Source organism: Stegodyphus dumicola, chromosome 7 (genome assembly GCF_044657685.1).
Source record: "Stegodyphus dumicola isolate Sdum_Otavi_A_Nest chromosome 7, ASM4465768v1".
NCBI classification, from domain to species: domain Eukaryota; kingdom Metazoa; phylum Arthropoda; class Arachnida; order Araneae; family Eresidae; genus Stegodyphus; species Stegodyphus dumicola.
Window position 1 is genome coordinate 155,248,369 of NC_140774.1, and position 16,644 is coordinate 155,265,012.

The window sequence follows — 16,644 nt, forward strand, 5'->3', positions numbered from 1 at the left end:
ATTGGAATACTAGTTTAATTTTTAAATCCTTTTTTGATTTTAAATTCTTTTTTGATATCTTGTGGATTTAACAATTTGGGAATTGCCCATGTCGAAAAGTGTGCAATAGAATTTTGGGTAAAATGCGGAATCACCCACTGCTCGACGTGTTTTTAAGAATTGCACATACTCGGTATCCATGTACATATCGACCTATTTTCACTTCAAAAAAAAATTCCCAGAATTGCACAAATATGGCACTGCGCACATCAACCTATTTTCACTTAAAAGTAAAAGAAAATTGACAAAAATCCAATTGTTTTTACCCATGTAAAAAGCGGCAAACAAATAAGTGGGCGATCCTGCACTTTACCGAGAATTTTTTCAAAGAAAAAGCATCATTCATTATAGAAAATTATGCTCGAACAACCAACGAGATGAAATTATGCTCTAGCGATAACTCGGTAGCGAAATAGCGATGTAGGCATGCATTCCGTTATGTTTAGCAATTTTTATATAAATTATAATAATGATCCGAAATAGTTATTTACTCCCATTCAGTCATGTTTAGTCTTTTTTATATAAATTATAATAATAAAAAAGTATTATATGAAATTAAACTTTCATCTAAATTAAAACATCAATCTTAAATAGTTATTTACTATTATACTTCCTTTCTTGCCTTAGGGTTGCCGCAATTATTTTTGGCATCAACAATAGTTTGGTGATTTTTTACGGCCCTCAAAACCAAATAGTACCCATTTCTTCAATGTAAGTTGTTTAAGTTGCTCTGTTTTTTGTGCTAATACCTTTCATTTTAATTCTGTAGACAGACATAATTTCTTGTTAAATTACATTGTTGAAAGGGTTAATCTTTTTATTATGGTAACTTGGTGATTTTTTGGAGAAATTTGGCGACCAACCCTGCTACAGCAACCTGCTAGTTTTTGTTTGGATCCCATTTTGTTTTCATGAAGTAAAGGCATTTTTTTTTTTTTTTTTTACTCAACATTTCCAACATTTTTTACCTACAATCTGCTAGCCGAATTACGCTTATGCTAGAACTTTTATGGAACAAAAGTACTTAATCATGATGAAGATTAGGTGCGAAATTGGGACAGTGTGTAGAATCGCCAACTGCTTGCCGCGTTTTTTACGAATTGCACATACACGGTATCATCCATGTACACGTCGACCTATTTTCACTTAAAATAACATCCCAGAATTGCACAAAAATGGCATTGCGCACACTCTTGACTATATCCATGTACACTGCTAAAGTGCTAGCTAGTAACCTTTATCGCCTTACCAAAATGTCGCCAAACTACCTGTTACCATATTCAAAAGATTAGCCGTTGAAAGTCCTCTACCTGCTGTTTCGAGAATTTTGACTAACTTGTCAATTGAAATTTTCTCATTTTCAGTAACTCCTCTATCACTATCATTAGCAGTATTTTCTGGATCTAGAACCATACTACAGATTTCGCCATTCTTTAACCATTTGAGTCCAGCACGCGCTGCATTTGTCGTATGCCAAAAATATGGCGCAGCGCGATAGTGCTTCTCTTGTTTTGTATTGAGAATGCAAAGACGCCGCTGTTGGTTCGTATACTTGAAAAAAAAATTATTGAAAATTGAAAAAAAATTATTGAAATATTCAATTGTTTTCGCATCAGGAGGAGGGGCGTGCTTTGGTCCAGGTACTTCAGGAAAAGTATTTGATTCTTTCAAAAAAATTGTATCCACGGGTAAAAACTCATCAATAATATCGTCATCGGAGGTACTTGCAGTTACTTCATCATCATCACTGCTATCACTAATAACTCATAAACTCTTAGAACGAATGATGATGTCACTTCCACTATCACTTTCAAGGTCATTACTATACTTTTCATTATCACTTCTCATAACATAGTCACTTTCAAATGAATCAGAACTTGACATGAGTTATTTCATAATTATCAGTATAACACTTGGTAAAAAAATGAAAACAATTTCCAATTCCTATAAAACAGTTGCTACTGATCTCACTACAACTGCTCTCAATAATTGCGTAAAGTATACTAACCAACAGCAGCATCTTCGCATTCTCGATACAAAACAAGAGAAGCGTTATCGCACTGCGCCGTATTTTTGGCATACGACAAGTGAAGTGTGATAGCACTTCGCCGGACTCAAACGGTTAATTGATTGATGATTGAGAAGCATTGTCATCACAATGAAAAACTTCCTTCATATCATTTTCATTTATTACAGCTTCTCCACATTTCTTTACAAAATCCATTAATTGGAAAATTTCACCTTTATTTTGCGGTATCCGAAAACCTTTAAAATTAGTGGCTATCATCATCAAATTTAGCTATCCTTCTCTATACATATTTGGCTATGCATCATGAGCTTGGCGATTAATGACAAGTTATTCTGTTAAATTTTATCTTGCTTCTATCGCGCACTTTGACACTTAAGCCTGAATTGTATTAGTTATTTATTATACTTATGTCTATTTCTTGCACATGCTTAAGACTTATCAAAGTTCTGAATAAATAAATTCTCACATATACTTAAGCCTTATTGAGGGCTGGCGCTAGATATCTTACCACCTGATGCAATCTCTGTGGGTCCTAAATTCTGGGGCTCGGTGCGGCCATATGAGCTTTGGTGCTGGTTCTGGGTTTATGTGAATAATAAATAAGTTGTTTTTTTAATTCAAATAGCCCTAAATGTAATCTTTGGGTCTATGAGTATCATCAACAAAATCTATTTTTAGCATATGGAAAGAAATTTTTGGTAAAATTTTCCTCGTCACTATTTTTTAGCGCATTTAACTTAAATTTGTAATCATCGCCAAGCATAATGTCGACATAAATGGTTACCATACTCCTTTATTATTCAATTACTAACATTAAAAAAAAATGTTAAGGCATCGTTATGTGAGTTATTACTCAAGTTGTCATGTTTTGTTAAACACGCTGTGGAAAGTATAATAAAAAATGATTCGCCAGTTTTGCGTCAGATCAACGATGCATCTATGTGGAAAGTTTCGGTTTGAGATGTGTGCCAAAAAGCAAATAAGCAGCAATGGAGCCAAATTACTGATTGTTCAAATTTATGCTAAACTGTTTGTTTCTTCAATAACAAGGTATTTTATTTAGTGTCGAGGTGAAATTAAGAATTGTGACTCTCCAGATGTTTTATTTTGCGTGGAGGGGGGGGGAATCAAATGCGGATGCGTAATGCCTAGGAGAAGAACGTTGTTGGTAGTTTTGAGTTCCGGATTTTAGATCATTCCGGATAATGGACATCTGTATTTCGGATTTTGTACTGTATAAATAACTGCCACCTTTTAGAAAAATATGCAAGATACACAGAAAATATAATATAGTACAAAGTCTGAGATCTGGACATCCAATATCCGGAATAATCTAAAATCTGGAAACTCAAAGCTAACTACTTTTTATTTTGTTTTTGTTTTGTGTGCTTTACGAATGTGCATTTGATTTTTTTTTTCCCCCATAATAAAACGTGGAGAGTCCTAATTCTTAATTTCACTTCAGCACTAAATAAAAAAATTCGTTATTGAAAAAAATATCATTTTTTAGCATAAATTTGCGTTATCAATAATTTGACTTCGCAGCTGTGTATTATGTGCTGGCATACATCTCAAACCGAAACATTCTACAAAGAAGCATCGTTGAGTTTACACCTGCTAATAATCTGCGATATTATTTATTATATTTTGCTTTCATCATTGCATGTTTATGCAACACATGATAACTTGAGTAATGAATTGTGCAGCGATGCTTGAACTTTTTTCTTTATATTAGTAATTGAATGACAAGAAGTATGGTAGCCTTTTCTGTTGGTATTACGCTTGGTAGTGATTACAGATTTAAGTTAAGAATGAAGAAGAAATTTGTTCACGAGGAAAAATTGAACAAATTTCTTTCCATATGGTAAAAATATATTTTGTTAATGATCATAGACCAAAAGATTACATTTAGTGCTATTTGAAATAAGAATAACTGATTTGTTATTCGCATAAACCCAGAACCAGCGCCAGAGCTCATATGGCAGCACCGGATGGCAGAATTTAGGGAAGACGAAATTTTGGAATTTACACAAACATCGAGCAACAAAGTTAAGGGATGCCAAAATTTTTAGTTATAAGGTAAATCACTGGGACCAAAAATATATGGGCGGCAGAAATTTAGAACTTATCGAGGCATTTGTTTGCAGAATTTATGACCTGCAAAGACTGCATCAGGCATTAAGATATCTAGCGCTGGCCCTCGATAAGCCTTAAGTATATGTTGGAATTTATTTATTCAATACTTAGGTTAGCCTTAAGCATTTGCCAGAAATAGATGTAAGTATAATAAATATCTAATACACTTCAAGCTTAGTTTTCTTGCACGATAGATGCAAGACAAAATTTAGCAGAACAACTTGTCCTATTGTCGCCAATCTCATGATACGTAGCCAACAATGTAAGTGAAAATCCATATGAAGAACACATTTACAATGTTGATGAAACTGGTCTTTTCTGGCAATATGTACTGGGAAATACCTATTCATTCTCTACAGAAAAGGCTCCAACTGGTGTCAAAGATTCCAAAGCGAGGCTAACAATTTTAGCATGTGCAAATGCTGTAGGAACATGCAAGTGTAAATTTTTTGTAGCCAGAAAAAATACACAACCTCGAGTATTTAAAGAAGTAAAGATTTTCCCTGTTATGTATCGCACAAATAAAAGAGCATTGATGACATAAGTATTAATGATTGATTGGTTTGAAAATCACTTCATACTTGAGGCTCGGCAATGTTTGAATTCGGTTGGTTTACCTGATGATGCAAAAATTGTTCTGATTTTAGACAATTGTACAGTTCAGACTCCACTAGTGAAAGATAATGTATCCGTATTATTCTTTCCTCAAAATTATACGACCATCATTCAGCCTGTGGATTTTCGAGTAGTGCACACACTGAAATGCAAACATAAAGTAGCATTTTTAAAATCCGTGTTAAAATTCTTGAATAATGGCAAGACTTTTCAGTAATATTTGAAATATTTTAGCATAAAATCTGCTGTGTGGAGCATCACAAGATGTGGGAGAATGTGTCTCCAGAATACTTAAAAAAATAATTGCCATAATTTATGTCCAGCTACCATATTTTATTATGAGGATGATGAAGATGATAGCCATGAAATTGAAAGTTTCCGGATATTGCAAACCAATTAGCTGAAATTTTCCAAATAATGCATTTTGTAAAGAAATGTGAAGAAGCAGTAATAAATGTAGATGATATAACAGTAGTTTTTCATTGCAATGAGAATGCCCCAATCATCAGTCAATTAACAAAACGGCGAAATCTGTAGTATGGCTCTGGATCCAGAAAATACCATCAATAATGAGGAAAGTGACAGAGAGGTTATTGAAAATGAAAAAATTTCGATTGACAAATTAGTTGGAATTCCCGACACAGCAATTACAGGACTTGAATAATGGAACTTTGTAATTGAACAAGAAATTATATGTGTCTATAGAATTAAAGAGAAAATATTAGCACAAAAAACGAAGCAACTTAAACATCTTGCATTGAAAGAAATGTTTAATAAAGTTCTTTTTTTGAAAATTTTGATACCCTTTAGATCATAAATGCTTTATTATTCCATAAATCACAATTTCATATTTTTAATTTTTTAATTTCTAGATGCCATTTTACTAGATTTAAACTGGTGATCTAATATCCGCAAAATTCCCAAATCCGGGACCGTTGACGTCTGACGGGTCCGGATCTCAGACTTTGTACAGTATGTGTAGAATTCTGTTTAATGTATGATATATTCTGTATATATGAATTATTTCTTTTATTTTGGAATGGTGCTGTGTGATATGTAGTAGTCTCACAATCAGGTGAAAAATTTTTGCTGAGCTCTATTGTTGCTATTGGATATTGTGAACTTTATAAACAAAGTTCAAATCATTTCTTAATTGGAGAAAAAGCATAACCAGAAGCATATTGTTATGTATTAACCAGAAGCATATTGTTATGTGTTATAAATTACAATAGTTTGAAAGAAATGGAATGTATTATAAATTTAAATAAGTAAATTGATTGCAGTCGTTTAATTTGCATTATCGTGGAATCGGTTTCAGTTGCATTCAAACCAGTTTATGTGCAGTCTTTTTATGTGTGATTTTTTTATGGCATATGAAAATTTCAATCAAATTGGAACAAAATTGACAAAGTTATAAAAATAAATAAATAAATAAATAATCAATAAAAAAAGGAGCTTCAATCTTGTATATCCGGCTACCAAGACATATACAAATGTCTAGAGAAACAACAGTCATCGCAAAAACTGTTAACTGTCTACGTGATAACTGAAAAAAGTCAACTATAAATGACGGTACTTTTTATAGCTACTCGTGAAGTTTTATGTGATTTTTTTTATGCGGTCCCTATTCACCACACAAAAATAGGTATATGTTCACAGTTTCTGGATAAGGTGCAAGAGATAGGTTCTATTATTTTGATTTTGTCTGACACTGTATCAGTAATGGATTTTCTGTTTCTAGAATTTCCATGTATTTGGAAATGTTAAATGAAGACATATAACTTCAAAGTTGGTGTTTATCTGTAAATATCTAAAAATATATATACAGTTGCTGACATTTGATTAGTTATCAGTGTTTTAAAAATGAATCTAAAATTTTGAAATTCAGAATTAGACATATAGTTTAAGTTAAATGGTATAGGTTACAGTATAAATAAGATACAACTTTCAAGATTTCAATGGCATTTTATAAATTTTGTAACTTTTAGGGGTTTGTTAAAATTAACACAATTTATAAAAGGTCAGTCCCTTTCTTGTTCATAAATGCTTTCTTTCCTTGATAGGATGCAGGAATGTTTTATTAAAATGTTGATATATTTTTAAAATATTACTATTAGTATTTTGAATGGAAAAGAAATTTTGATTTAGTTGGAAATCAAAAGAAATGCCTTATTTGTGTGCTTTTATATATTATTTATGCTTAATTTTTTTTTTGCAGTTGTGGAAGATATTGAAAAAATTCGTGAGCCGTTACCTAACATGGAAGCTATCTACTTGATAACACCTACTGATAAGGTCCTTTTTTCCTTTTCTATTTTAAAATGATCAAAATTTTTAAATATTTTGTAATTTATTTAAAATTAATTAGTGGTAAAAGGAAGCAAAAAAAATTAATAATTGCTTATGTGACATTTATATTTCATATTTTTTATTTATCCTGAATAATTAATAAATAATTTGAGTCATTTTTAATGTATAGAAAATGTGATCACATGGATTTTCTTGAAAGTTTCAGGAACTTCTTATACTTTTAAGGCAAGTTAAATTTTCATCAAGTTTGTAGTACAGTACAAAGTCTGTAATCCGGATGTCCATAATCCAGAATGATCTATAATCCAGACCTCAAAGCTACAAACTTTATGCGCATATGCGTTTACGCATGCACGTTTAATGTATAACAGAAGGTATAAGCTAGGCTAAAATTATCTAAGGCATTTCAGTTAGTGTTGCAGATTGTGCTGTTCTGTAAACTTCTAATTGGATGCAGCTTATTATTTTTTGCAGACTGTTAGAACAATTTTATAAAAATTAAGCTTGAACTTTTGATTATGTCAAAAAGAGTTTCCAATTCTGGAGCTGCCAAAGGATGTACAAAGCGGAAGCATATTTCGATGTCCTATAAACAAAAAGTGGAATTGCTGCAAAAAATGGATAAAGGCCTACCTGTCTCAAAATTAAGCGAGAAGTATGGCATTGGAAAGTCCACTATATATGACAAAAGAAAAAGGAACTTTTTGAATTTTTTGTGAAAGCATCTTAAACAACTTACATTGAAAGAAATATTTAATAAAGTAAACAAATAAATATTAAGCTTTTTTTTTTTTTTTTTTGTAAATTTTGATACCCTTTAGATAATTATTTTTTAGCATAAAATCTGCTATGTGGAGCATTGCAAGATCGTGGAGGATGTGTCTCCAGATACGTTAAAAAATGCGTGACATAATTTATGGCCATATTTCATGGTGAGGATGATGAAGATGATAGCCGCGAATTTGAAGGTTTTCGGACATCGCAAACTAAAGGCGAAATTTTCCAGTTATTGGATTTTGTAAAGAAATGTAGAGAAACGGTAATAAATGAAGATGATATAACAGAAGTTTTTTATTGTGACGACAATGCCCCAATCATCAACCGCTTTCCGATAGTGAAGAGAGTGACAGAGAGGTTATTGAAAATGAAAAAATTTCGATGACAAGTTAGTCAGTATTTTCGACACACCAACTACAGGAACAGTGGAACTTTGTAACTGAATAAGGAATTATGTCTGTTTATAGAATTAAAAAGAAAGTATTAGCACAAAAAACAAAGCAACTTTAACAACTTGCATTGAAAGAAATTTTTAATAAAGTAAATGCATAAATATTAAGCTTTTTTTTTTGTAAATTTTGATGCCCTTTAGATCATAATTGTTCTTTATTTCATAAATTAGGATTTCATATTTTTAATTGTATAATTTCTGCATGCCATCTTACCAGATTTAAATTAATGATCTATAATTCAGAAAAACCCCTTATCCGGAATCTCCGAAGTCCCGACGAGTCCGGATTGTGGGCTTTGTACTGTACTTCTATCTTACTCTTGAAACTTGGGTAGGCTACAGAAATAAAAATGACTTGCCAATGAATGCCTGCTTTCTGTTGCAACCATATTTTTTTAGCACTTCTTGTTTTGATTTATTTTTGTGATCTCTAGTATTTATTGAATATATGGTAAAACTGTATGATTTATTTCTTGTGATTACTCTCACAACTGCTTAGATTCTGTATTGTTGACGAGGTTAGACAGCGCCCATTAGAAATTAAAAAGAAAAAAAAGTCTTGGCCAGACTGCCATTGAGTTGCTAGACTTCTGTGAAAGAGAGATCCGCTCTTTAAAGCATGCTAGGAAAGTTTGCTTCTTGCAATGGAGAAATGATTACTGCTTCTTTAACTCTTTCGCATCGAGAGACGACCAGATCTGTTTTCATCAAACATCGAAAACGCCCGTGTTTACGAATTTGTCTTGGAATCGTTTTCCTTTCCCCCTGCCTAGTAAATAGCTACAGCATTAACAATAACCTACTTAAGTGAAATGACTGCTTCTCTCTCGGGGGTTTTTCAGCGGTTTCATCCATTGTGTGCAGTTTCACCTTAGGGCCGGATTGCACCTGCGAACGTTAATAGCTTTCCGTATGTCTCCTTTAGTTGCTTCAAAAGAATGATTGACATGTCTCTTAACAACTCGCAAAACCAATGAGCCATACACTAACGTGGAGGGGGAAAGCACTAGGTAGAAAATAAACGAGGTGTTGGGGCGGTTTGCCGTTGCCTGAATGAACAGTTACGGGCAACTTCGTTGCGAAAGAGTTAAAGCGTGCTAGGAAAGTTTGCTTCTTCTTGCAATGGAGAAATAATTACTGCTTTTTTAAAGCTTGCTACGAAAGTTTGCTTCTTCTAGCAATGGAGAAATGATTACTGCTTCTTTATTTTAAATATTAAGAATGAAGTGACCAAAATTGCGAATCATCAGTCAAATGATCATTACAGAATGACTGAAATTATCTTGAAGTCATTTTATTACTTAATTACTTCAGTCATTTTATTACTGAAATGACCTTTATGAATGAAATGATCTTCATGTACTCATAACCAAAAGTCGTTTTTGAGAGATTCGAGTGGTAAGTAATGCAGTTACAGTGACTGCTGAAAAGGCAGGAAACATATTGATCTTAAGATTATTTGCTGCTGCTTTGCTGCATCACGCATGATTATTTTATCTTATAATGTTATGGATTATTTTATCTTATGAATCTATATCATATAATATTTTAACATTCCTTGAATAATTATTGATTTATGATTAGATATTTTTTCAGCTGTTTAAATGTAAAACATAGAATCATTTTTAAAATTTCGCATAATGCATCATTCTTTTAAATTTTAATACATGGGGAAAGAAGGATTAAAAAAAGTATTTTTGCTATCATGATATTAATTGCAACTAAATGTACATTCTATTAATGAATTTTTTGATTGAATTTATAATAAATTTAATGTAAATGTCAATTATAAATATGCATTATGTAATTTATTCCTTGCATCTATTTTCCTTCAGTTTTATTTATTTATTTATTTTTTTTTTTAGTCTGTTGAACGACTAATGCGGGATTTTCAAGTGAATCGGAACATGTATAGGTCTGCTCATATTTTTTTCACAGAAGGTGAATATAGAGATTTGGTATTATGCATTTCAACTAATGATTGTAATAATTGCTTCTTATCATTGTATGATTTATAAGTACGATTCCGTTATTGGGGACTATACAAAATCCTAATAAAAATATATTTATCGAAATGCTAAACCTAGCAAATGTGCACATTTAATTGCAGACTGCATGCAAATTTAGGTTTCTCAAAATGCATGTTACTTTAGACTGTGTGTAAATTTATATAGTTCTAGACTCTTAAGTTGCCATTGAAATATTAGTTTAATTTTTTTAATTTCTTTGATTATGCTATGGATCTAACATTTTGGGAATTATCCAAGGATGAAAAGTGCACAATGTAATTTTTTCAAAGGAAAAGCGCCCACCAGCGGCCGAGCGGTATAGACGCTGAACACTGGTGGTTCGGTCCGAGGTTCGAATCCCGCGAACGGGCTGGCTGCATGTTTGTTTTCGTGGTTTTCCCCATGTGTAACGTGTATACAAGTCAGTTTCCTTTAGAAACCCCTCCACGAAGATATCCCTCCGCTTAGGCAGATAGCCCTCGAGGCTTAACCGTAATTAAATAACTTAACCTAACTTAACCTCAAAGGAAAAGCATTATTTGCAATAGAAATTATGAAAGAAATGAGATTGTTTTATCAATACAATTAACAGAGAAATATAGCTGCAGTAGCCTTGAATTTAATGTTATTATGATGTCAGAAGATAACAGCTATTGAATTTTGTGAACTCTATCTGAAGATGAACAACAATGTAACTGTAACCTGGAACAGTTACAAGCATTAGATATCTGACACAGATTTAATTGTTTAGCCTGAGTTGAAAATTGCCAAATGTAACAAGATCGTTAAAGTAGATGAAAGCCTTTTCTCCCGAAGAAAGAACAATATTGGGTATGTTCTTTCACCAGGGTTTTGGGTGGATTATGCTAAGAATGAGACGAATGTTTTTTTACTTGTTGTTACAAATCATTTGGCAAAAAATTTATTGAATGTCGTAAAAGAATTGCAGAAAGAAGCATTATTTACTGGAAAGCATATAACTTGTTTTGAACATTTTACTGTCAGTCACAAATATAATTTCATGGACTCGAAAAGTGGGTCTCGTACACAAACAGTAGAGTGGCTGTTGGGCAGTGCTAAATGATGTAATAAATGCCATCAGGGCACTGCTCAACAGAACCTCAATTCATATTTACCCTAATTTATGTTGTTGCTTTTGCCCCCAAAAACTGATATTTTCTCTGCAATGTTGGAAGAAATTAAAAATTTTGTGCCTTCTGTTTAATTTCAGTTGTTTAACTGTTTTATTTTTTTATGGATTGTAATAAAAAATTTAATACATGAAATTAACCTTTTATCAAATGAAAATAATATTCTTAAATAGTTCTTTATGATTATGCTTCCTTCTTTGTGTTAGGATTACAGTACTTATTGGCATCAGCAATAGTTTGGTGATTTTTTGTGGTCCCAATAATAGAATTGTACTGATTTATATGTATTTGTAACAACTTTATGATAATAAAATTTTGTTTTAGCATGTCCTGATGAATTATTTAATGAACTATGCAAATCGCCAACTGCTAAATATATAAAAACCTTGAAAGAAATCAATATTGCCTTTCTTCCTTATGAATCTCAGGTAAAACTGTATTTTATTTTATTGTATAATAGTTCTAGGTACTTTATATTTTAATGAGGAAAATGGTGTGTCATATTCAATATTAGTAGATTCAGTTTAGCACTTGTTTTTTTTTTTTTTAATAAATCATAGTATTAGCATTTTAATACTTTGCTGTTTTGTCATTTATTAATTTGGCATACTGTTTTCACATTTATTTATAAATGTTCAGTTCAGATGCATTTTTAGTGTCCCCTCCCCACTTGTTTTTTCCAATTTGACAAACTTTTACTCAAGAGAAGAGGAAGGAAAGGTGTTTTTAAAAGAAACACTTTTGAAATAAATAATTATAATTTTTATCAGCTTAATTATAGGCATGCATTTATGCAAAATGTTTTCAATTTTAGATAATTTGGTTTATTTTTTTGTAGACTTTGATACACATATTTAAATGCAAAGAACCATTTTAATTATTAAGTATTTTTTATCCTAGGTCTTTTCACTGGATTATCCAGAAACATTTCAGTTATATTACAATCCTTCAAAAAGTTCTCACTCTGCAAATCTTGAACGCATTGCTGAACAAATAGCAACTGTTTGTGCAACCCTTGGAGAGTATCCGAACCTTCGATATCGATAGTAAGTGAATTTGAAATTAATTTAGTTAAGGTATAGAACAAGAACATCTGGTATAGAACATCTGTTTAGGCTGAATGTCAAATTTAAATTGAGAAAATGTTAGTAGAAATAAAAGTAGATAAATAAATCCTGAATTTGCTTATTATTGCTTAGTATTTCCCCATATTAGATGTAATTATATTAAGCTCATTGTCTAAAAATTGTGATGATTATTGTGTATTTCATTTGAGATTTTTTGTTAAAGAATTTTTGATAGATTATATAAACATCAGTATAGATTTTCGGAAACTGCTGAGTACACAAGTTTATGAATAGATTTAAGAATTAATGTCTAATAAATTGCTAAGGATAAAGTATGTGACATACTGCTTCTAGTTAGTTATTTCTTAGATGGCACTACTAAAATACTGTTTTTAAATATGGAACTAAATGCAAATAAGTAAGAATACATAAATAAAGCTAATTCCAGTAAATTTAAATTTTAGTAGCTTTATAAGTCAATAATAATAACTTCATAAAGTAAAAAATTCAGGGCTTTTCATATTCAAACATATAGTAAAACAGTAGGGGAAAAATTGTTAAAATAACAATCAAGTTTAGTGGCATCATCAAAAAGTAATGAACTAAAAGTGCTAAATTACATACTACCTACCTCATTATTGAACTATTAATGCATAATATAAAATGATGAATTATTAAAAAATTTAAATATAGTCATAAGGAAAAAAACTTTTTTTTCCCTTTTACTCTTTCTTTTCTTCATGTAGGGTTGAATTCTGCATAATTACAAAAATATGAATATGTTTGTTGTAGTATTGCTTCAAAACATATTTAGAAAGATTGCCATGATACTAAAACAAATTGCTTTAATTAATCCTGCTTTTCTGTAGTTAATGTCATACTCACTCAAAAATAAGAACTCCTTTTTTTGCTGTATTTCTGTTCTAAAATTTGGCAGTCTTGTTATTGGATATTTCATTAAATGAAATTCTAGAAAAAAGAATGAATTTGATTAACTTACTGTATAGAATAATTACTGTTTAAATGCTAAATAAATCACAGAGGTAATTACCATATATGTAAAGTAAATAGACTTCACTAATTATCTAGTTGAGCAAATTCAATAAGACCTGCATCTGCTTTATTGGTTACTGGTATGTCTGAAAACAAATAGGTAATAAATTTAATGCTGATTTTTCTTTTTTATACCATAGTAAAATATTGTACTTAATTATGTAATTTGAATTTAATTCTAATAAGAATCAAATGAATTCTAAGTAGAACCATGCTGTCATCAAATATTGACTTAGTTTTCATTTTTAAAAGTTTATCCTAAAATGTATGTGGATGACTTATTTTTGAGTAAATGTTTTGTATGTTAATTATGGATTATATTATCTACAATAAAAAAATTCATTAAATAGCAAGATTTTAATATGTCACTTTACTGTTAAATATGGTGTAAATACTTGTACATATACTTGTTCTTTTATCCTTTTATAGTGAATTTGATCGAAATGTAGAATTAGCACAATTGATTCAACAAAAATTAGATGCCTACAAAGCAGATGAGCCTACAATGGGAGAAGTATGTATAACTGTTCATTGTTATTTAATCTTAATATATATAAAATGCTAACTATTAACCCCCTTCACAAGGGCATGTTGCTGAAATAAAAACCCTCTGCAGACGGGTATGTCGTATATGCATTAGTCCTAAATAACACTAGCAACCGGGTGATGGACTGGTTCAACACGCTGTCTTCAAGGTGAGTTGCGCTAAGTGGCATGCCATCTTGTAAGAGGATTAGCTGCTGATGCATATATGATACACCCGTCCTGAAGGGGTTAAATAATTTTTAGGTTAAAGTGATTAAAAATTTAAAACTTTTTTAATCATTTTCAAGAATTGTTTTATTCTAGATATATTTCTTTTATCACTATTTTCTTGAACATATAAAACAAAAGTTGTAGTAGTTGTGATATTTTTTCTATAGTTTTTTTAATGTTGTGTTTATTTGGATCGAATTATGAAATTAATTCTTGATCCAATTTTCATGAAATTTTTCCCCACATATGTTTTGTATTTTTTCTACAAGTTATATATAATATATATATATATATATTATATATACAGGGTGGTTCGCTGCCAGACCGACAAACTTGCAGGGTGTGTAGGGGGTATAAAGACAACTCGGAATCACATAGGAATGAGGGTCACAAATGCCATAGTTGCGAGCTATGGTGCAAAGAAGCAGAGAAAAAAAAACAGAAACAGCAACACAGATAATGGGACAGAAAACATTTTATTGAAAGGTTTTACTACAACAAATGTTAGAAATTATGACCAGAAGTTGTAAGGCAGGCCAGACAGTGGAGCTGCATGTAATTCCTTACATTCCGGAAGATTCCTCCCTGCAGTCTTGCAGTAGATGGTGCTGAACAAAAGGTTGCGTAAACAGCGATCCTGCTGGAAATTGTTATTTGTGATCTGTTTCCCAAGCTAGTAGGATGACCGCGTATTCAAACGATGAACTGGTCGCCATGTTGATCATGTATGGAGCTGTAGATTGTAACAGCCATGCTATTTGGCAGTTGTACCAGGAACGTTACCCCAAAAGGCATGCTTCAAATCACACGACCTTCGTAAGTATGAACAGAAGGGTATGTGAGATTGTTGTGTAACGAGAACTACAATGAATCGCCAGCGAATGATGAGGACACCTGACAATGAGGAGGCGGTCTTACGTCTGGTAGAAGACGATCCAAGTACGATTACTTGAGTAATAGCTTAACAAGTGGGTTTATCTTAATCCGTTGTATGGTGAATACTTGCAGGAAAGCAAACGAGTGGGTATCGTCCTCATTGCATCTAGTTATTAGAGCTTGAGGATTATTAACTCCGGAGGATATTTGCTACATGGTTTCTGCAGCAGACTGCTATAAACAGAGCATTTGTTGTGGCTGTATTATTAACGGATGAAGCATGCGTTACACATGAGAGAGCCTTCAATCAGTGTAACACAACCCTCATTATATGCAATTATGTGCAGCTTAAGAGCAATTCTTGATCAATGTTTGGGCCGGCATTCTTGGAGACTACCGCATTGGACCTTGCCTTCTGCCCAGTCCTTTGGATGGTAGGGCGTACCTGATCTTCTTGCAACAAGTCCTGCCTAAACTTCTTGACACAGCACATGTTCCTCCGTCATTGTGCCGCTCCGTGTGGTACCAGAATGACAGAGCTCCTCCATGTTACACGATTGGCACCTTGACGTAACTTCTGAACAGTTACTTGGATAGGTCGTGGTGGCTCGGTTCATTTGCCTGCCAGATTACCCGACCTATCAGTGTGGACTTCTTCTTCTGGGGTCACATGAAGTGTTTAGTGTACGAGATGCCTGTTCCTTCAGTTGAAAACCTTGTTGCTCGAATATCTGTAGCTGCCAGGAAGATACATGACATGACAGAAATCTTCCAGAAAGTAAGGAATTCCATGCACCAGCGCTGCTGTCAGGCCTGCCAGACGAATTCTGGTTGTAATTTCGAACACCTGTTATAGTGCAACCTTTCAATAAAAGGTTTTCTCCCCCATTAATGTGTTGCTGTTTCTGTTCTTTTTCTCTGCTTCTTTGCATCATAGTTCACAAATACAGCATTTGTGACCCTGCATTCCTATGTGATTTCGAGTCGTCTCTGTATCCCCTACACATCCTGCAAGTTTGTCGGTCTTGTAGTATGGCCAACTAGCAAAATTTTGATTTTTGCTTCATTGTATATGGGAAAAAATAACAATCTTCTAAATCAGCATTTCTCAATCTGTGGTCTTCAAAGGTGCTTTTTGTTCCCCCCTTCCGGATTTCCGAAAAGACAAAAAATGCAAATCAGCTGCATACACCACTATATTATAGTTGAAAATCTCAGAGTTTGGAAATACCATGTGGCAATTTCTTCTCATATAAGACTGACATTTTATGAAACTTATTGCTTGTGCTGTATTTATTAATGATTAACCCTCTGAGCACCATGACTGGTTTTATCTGGTCATCAGGTTTTTTTTTCTCTTGTTACATATTAGCTT

General features: G+C 32.3%; 1 protein-coding gene across 1 annotated transcript in view; it reads left to right on the top strand.

Annotated features, from left to right (window-relative positions):
• Nucleotides 1–16,644, top strand: part of Rop (Syntaxin-binding protein Rop) — a 56,038-nt gene that overhangs the window by 3,560 nt on the left and 35,834 nt on the right. Inside the window, exons 3-7 of the mRNA XM_085820948.1 lie at nucleotides 7,038–7,114; nucleotides 10,223–10,298; nucleotides 11,842–11,945; nucleotides 12,418–12,563; nucleotides 14,067–14,151. Coding sequence (XP_085677074.1) covers nucleotides 7,038–7,114; nucleotides 10,223–10,298; nucleotides 11,842–11,945; nucleotides 12,418–12,563; nucleotides 14,067–14,151 — 488 coding nt within the window. The remainder of the gene's footprint in view (nucleotides 1–7,037; nucleotides 7,115–10,222; nucleotides 10,299–11,841; nucleotides 11,946–12,417; nucleotides 12,564–14,066; nucleotides 14,152–16,644) is intronic.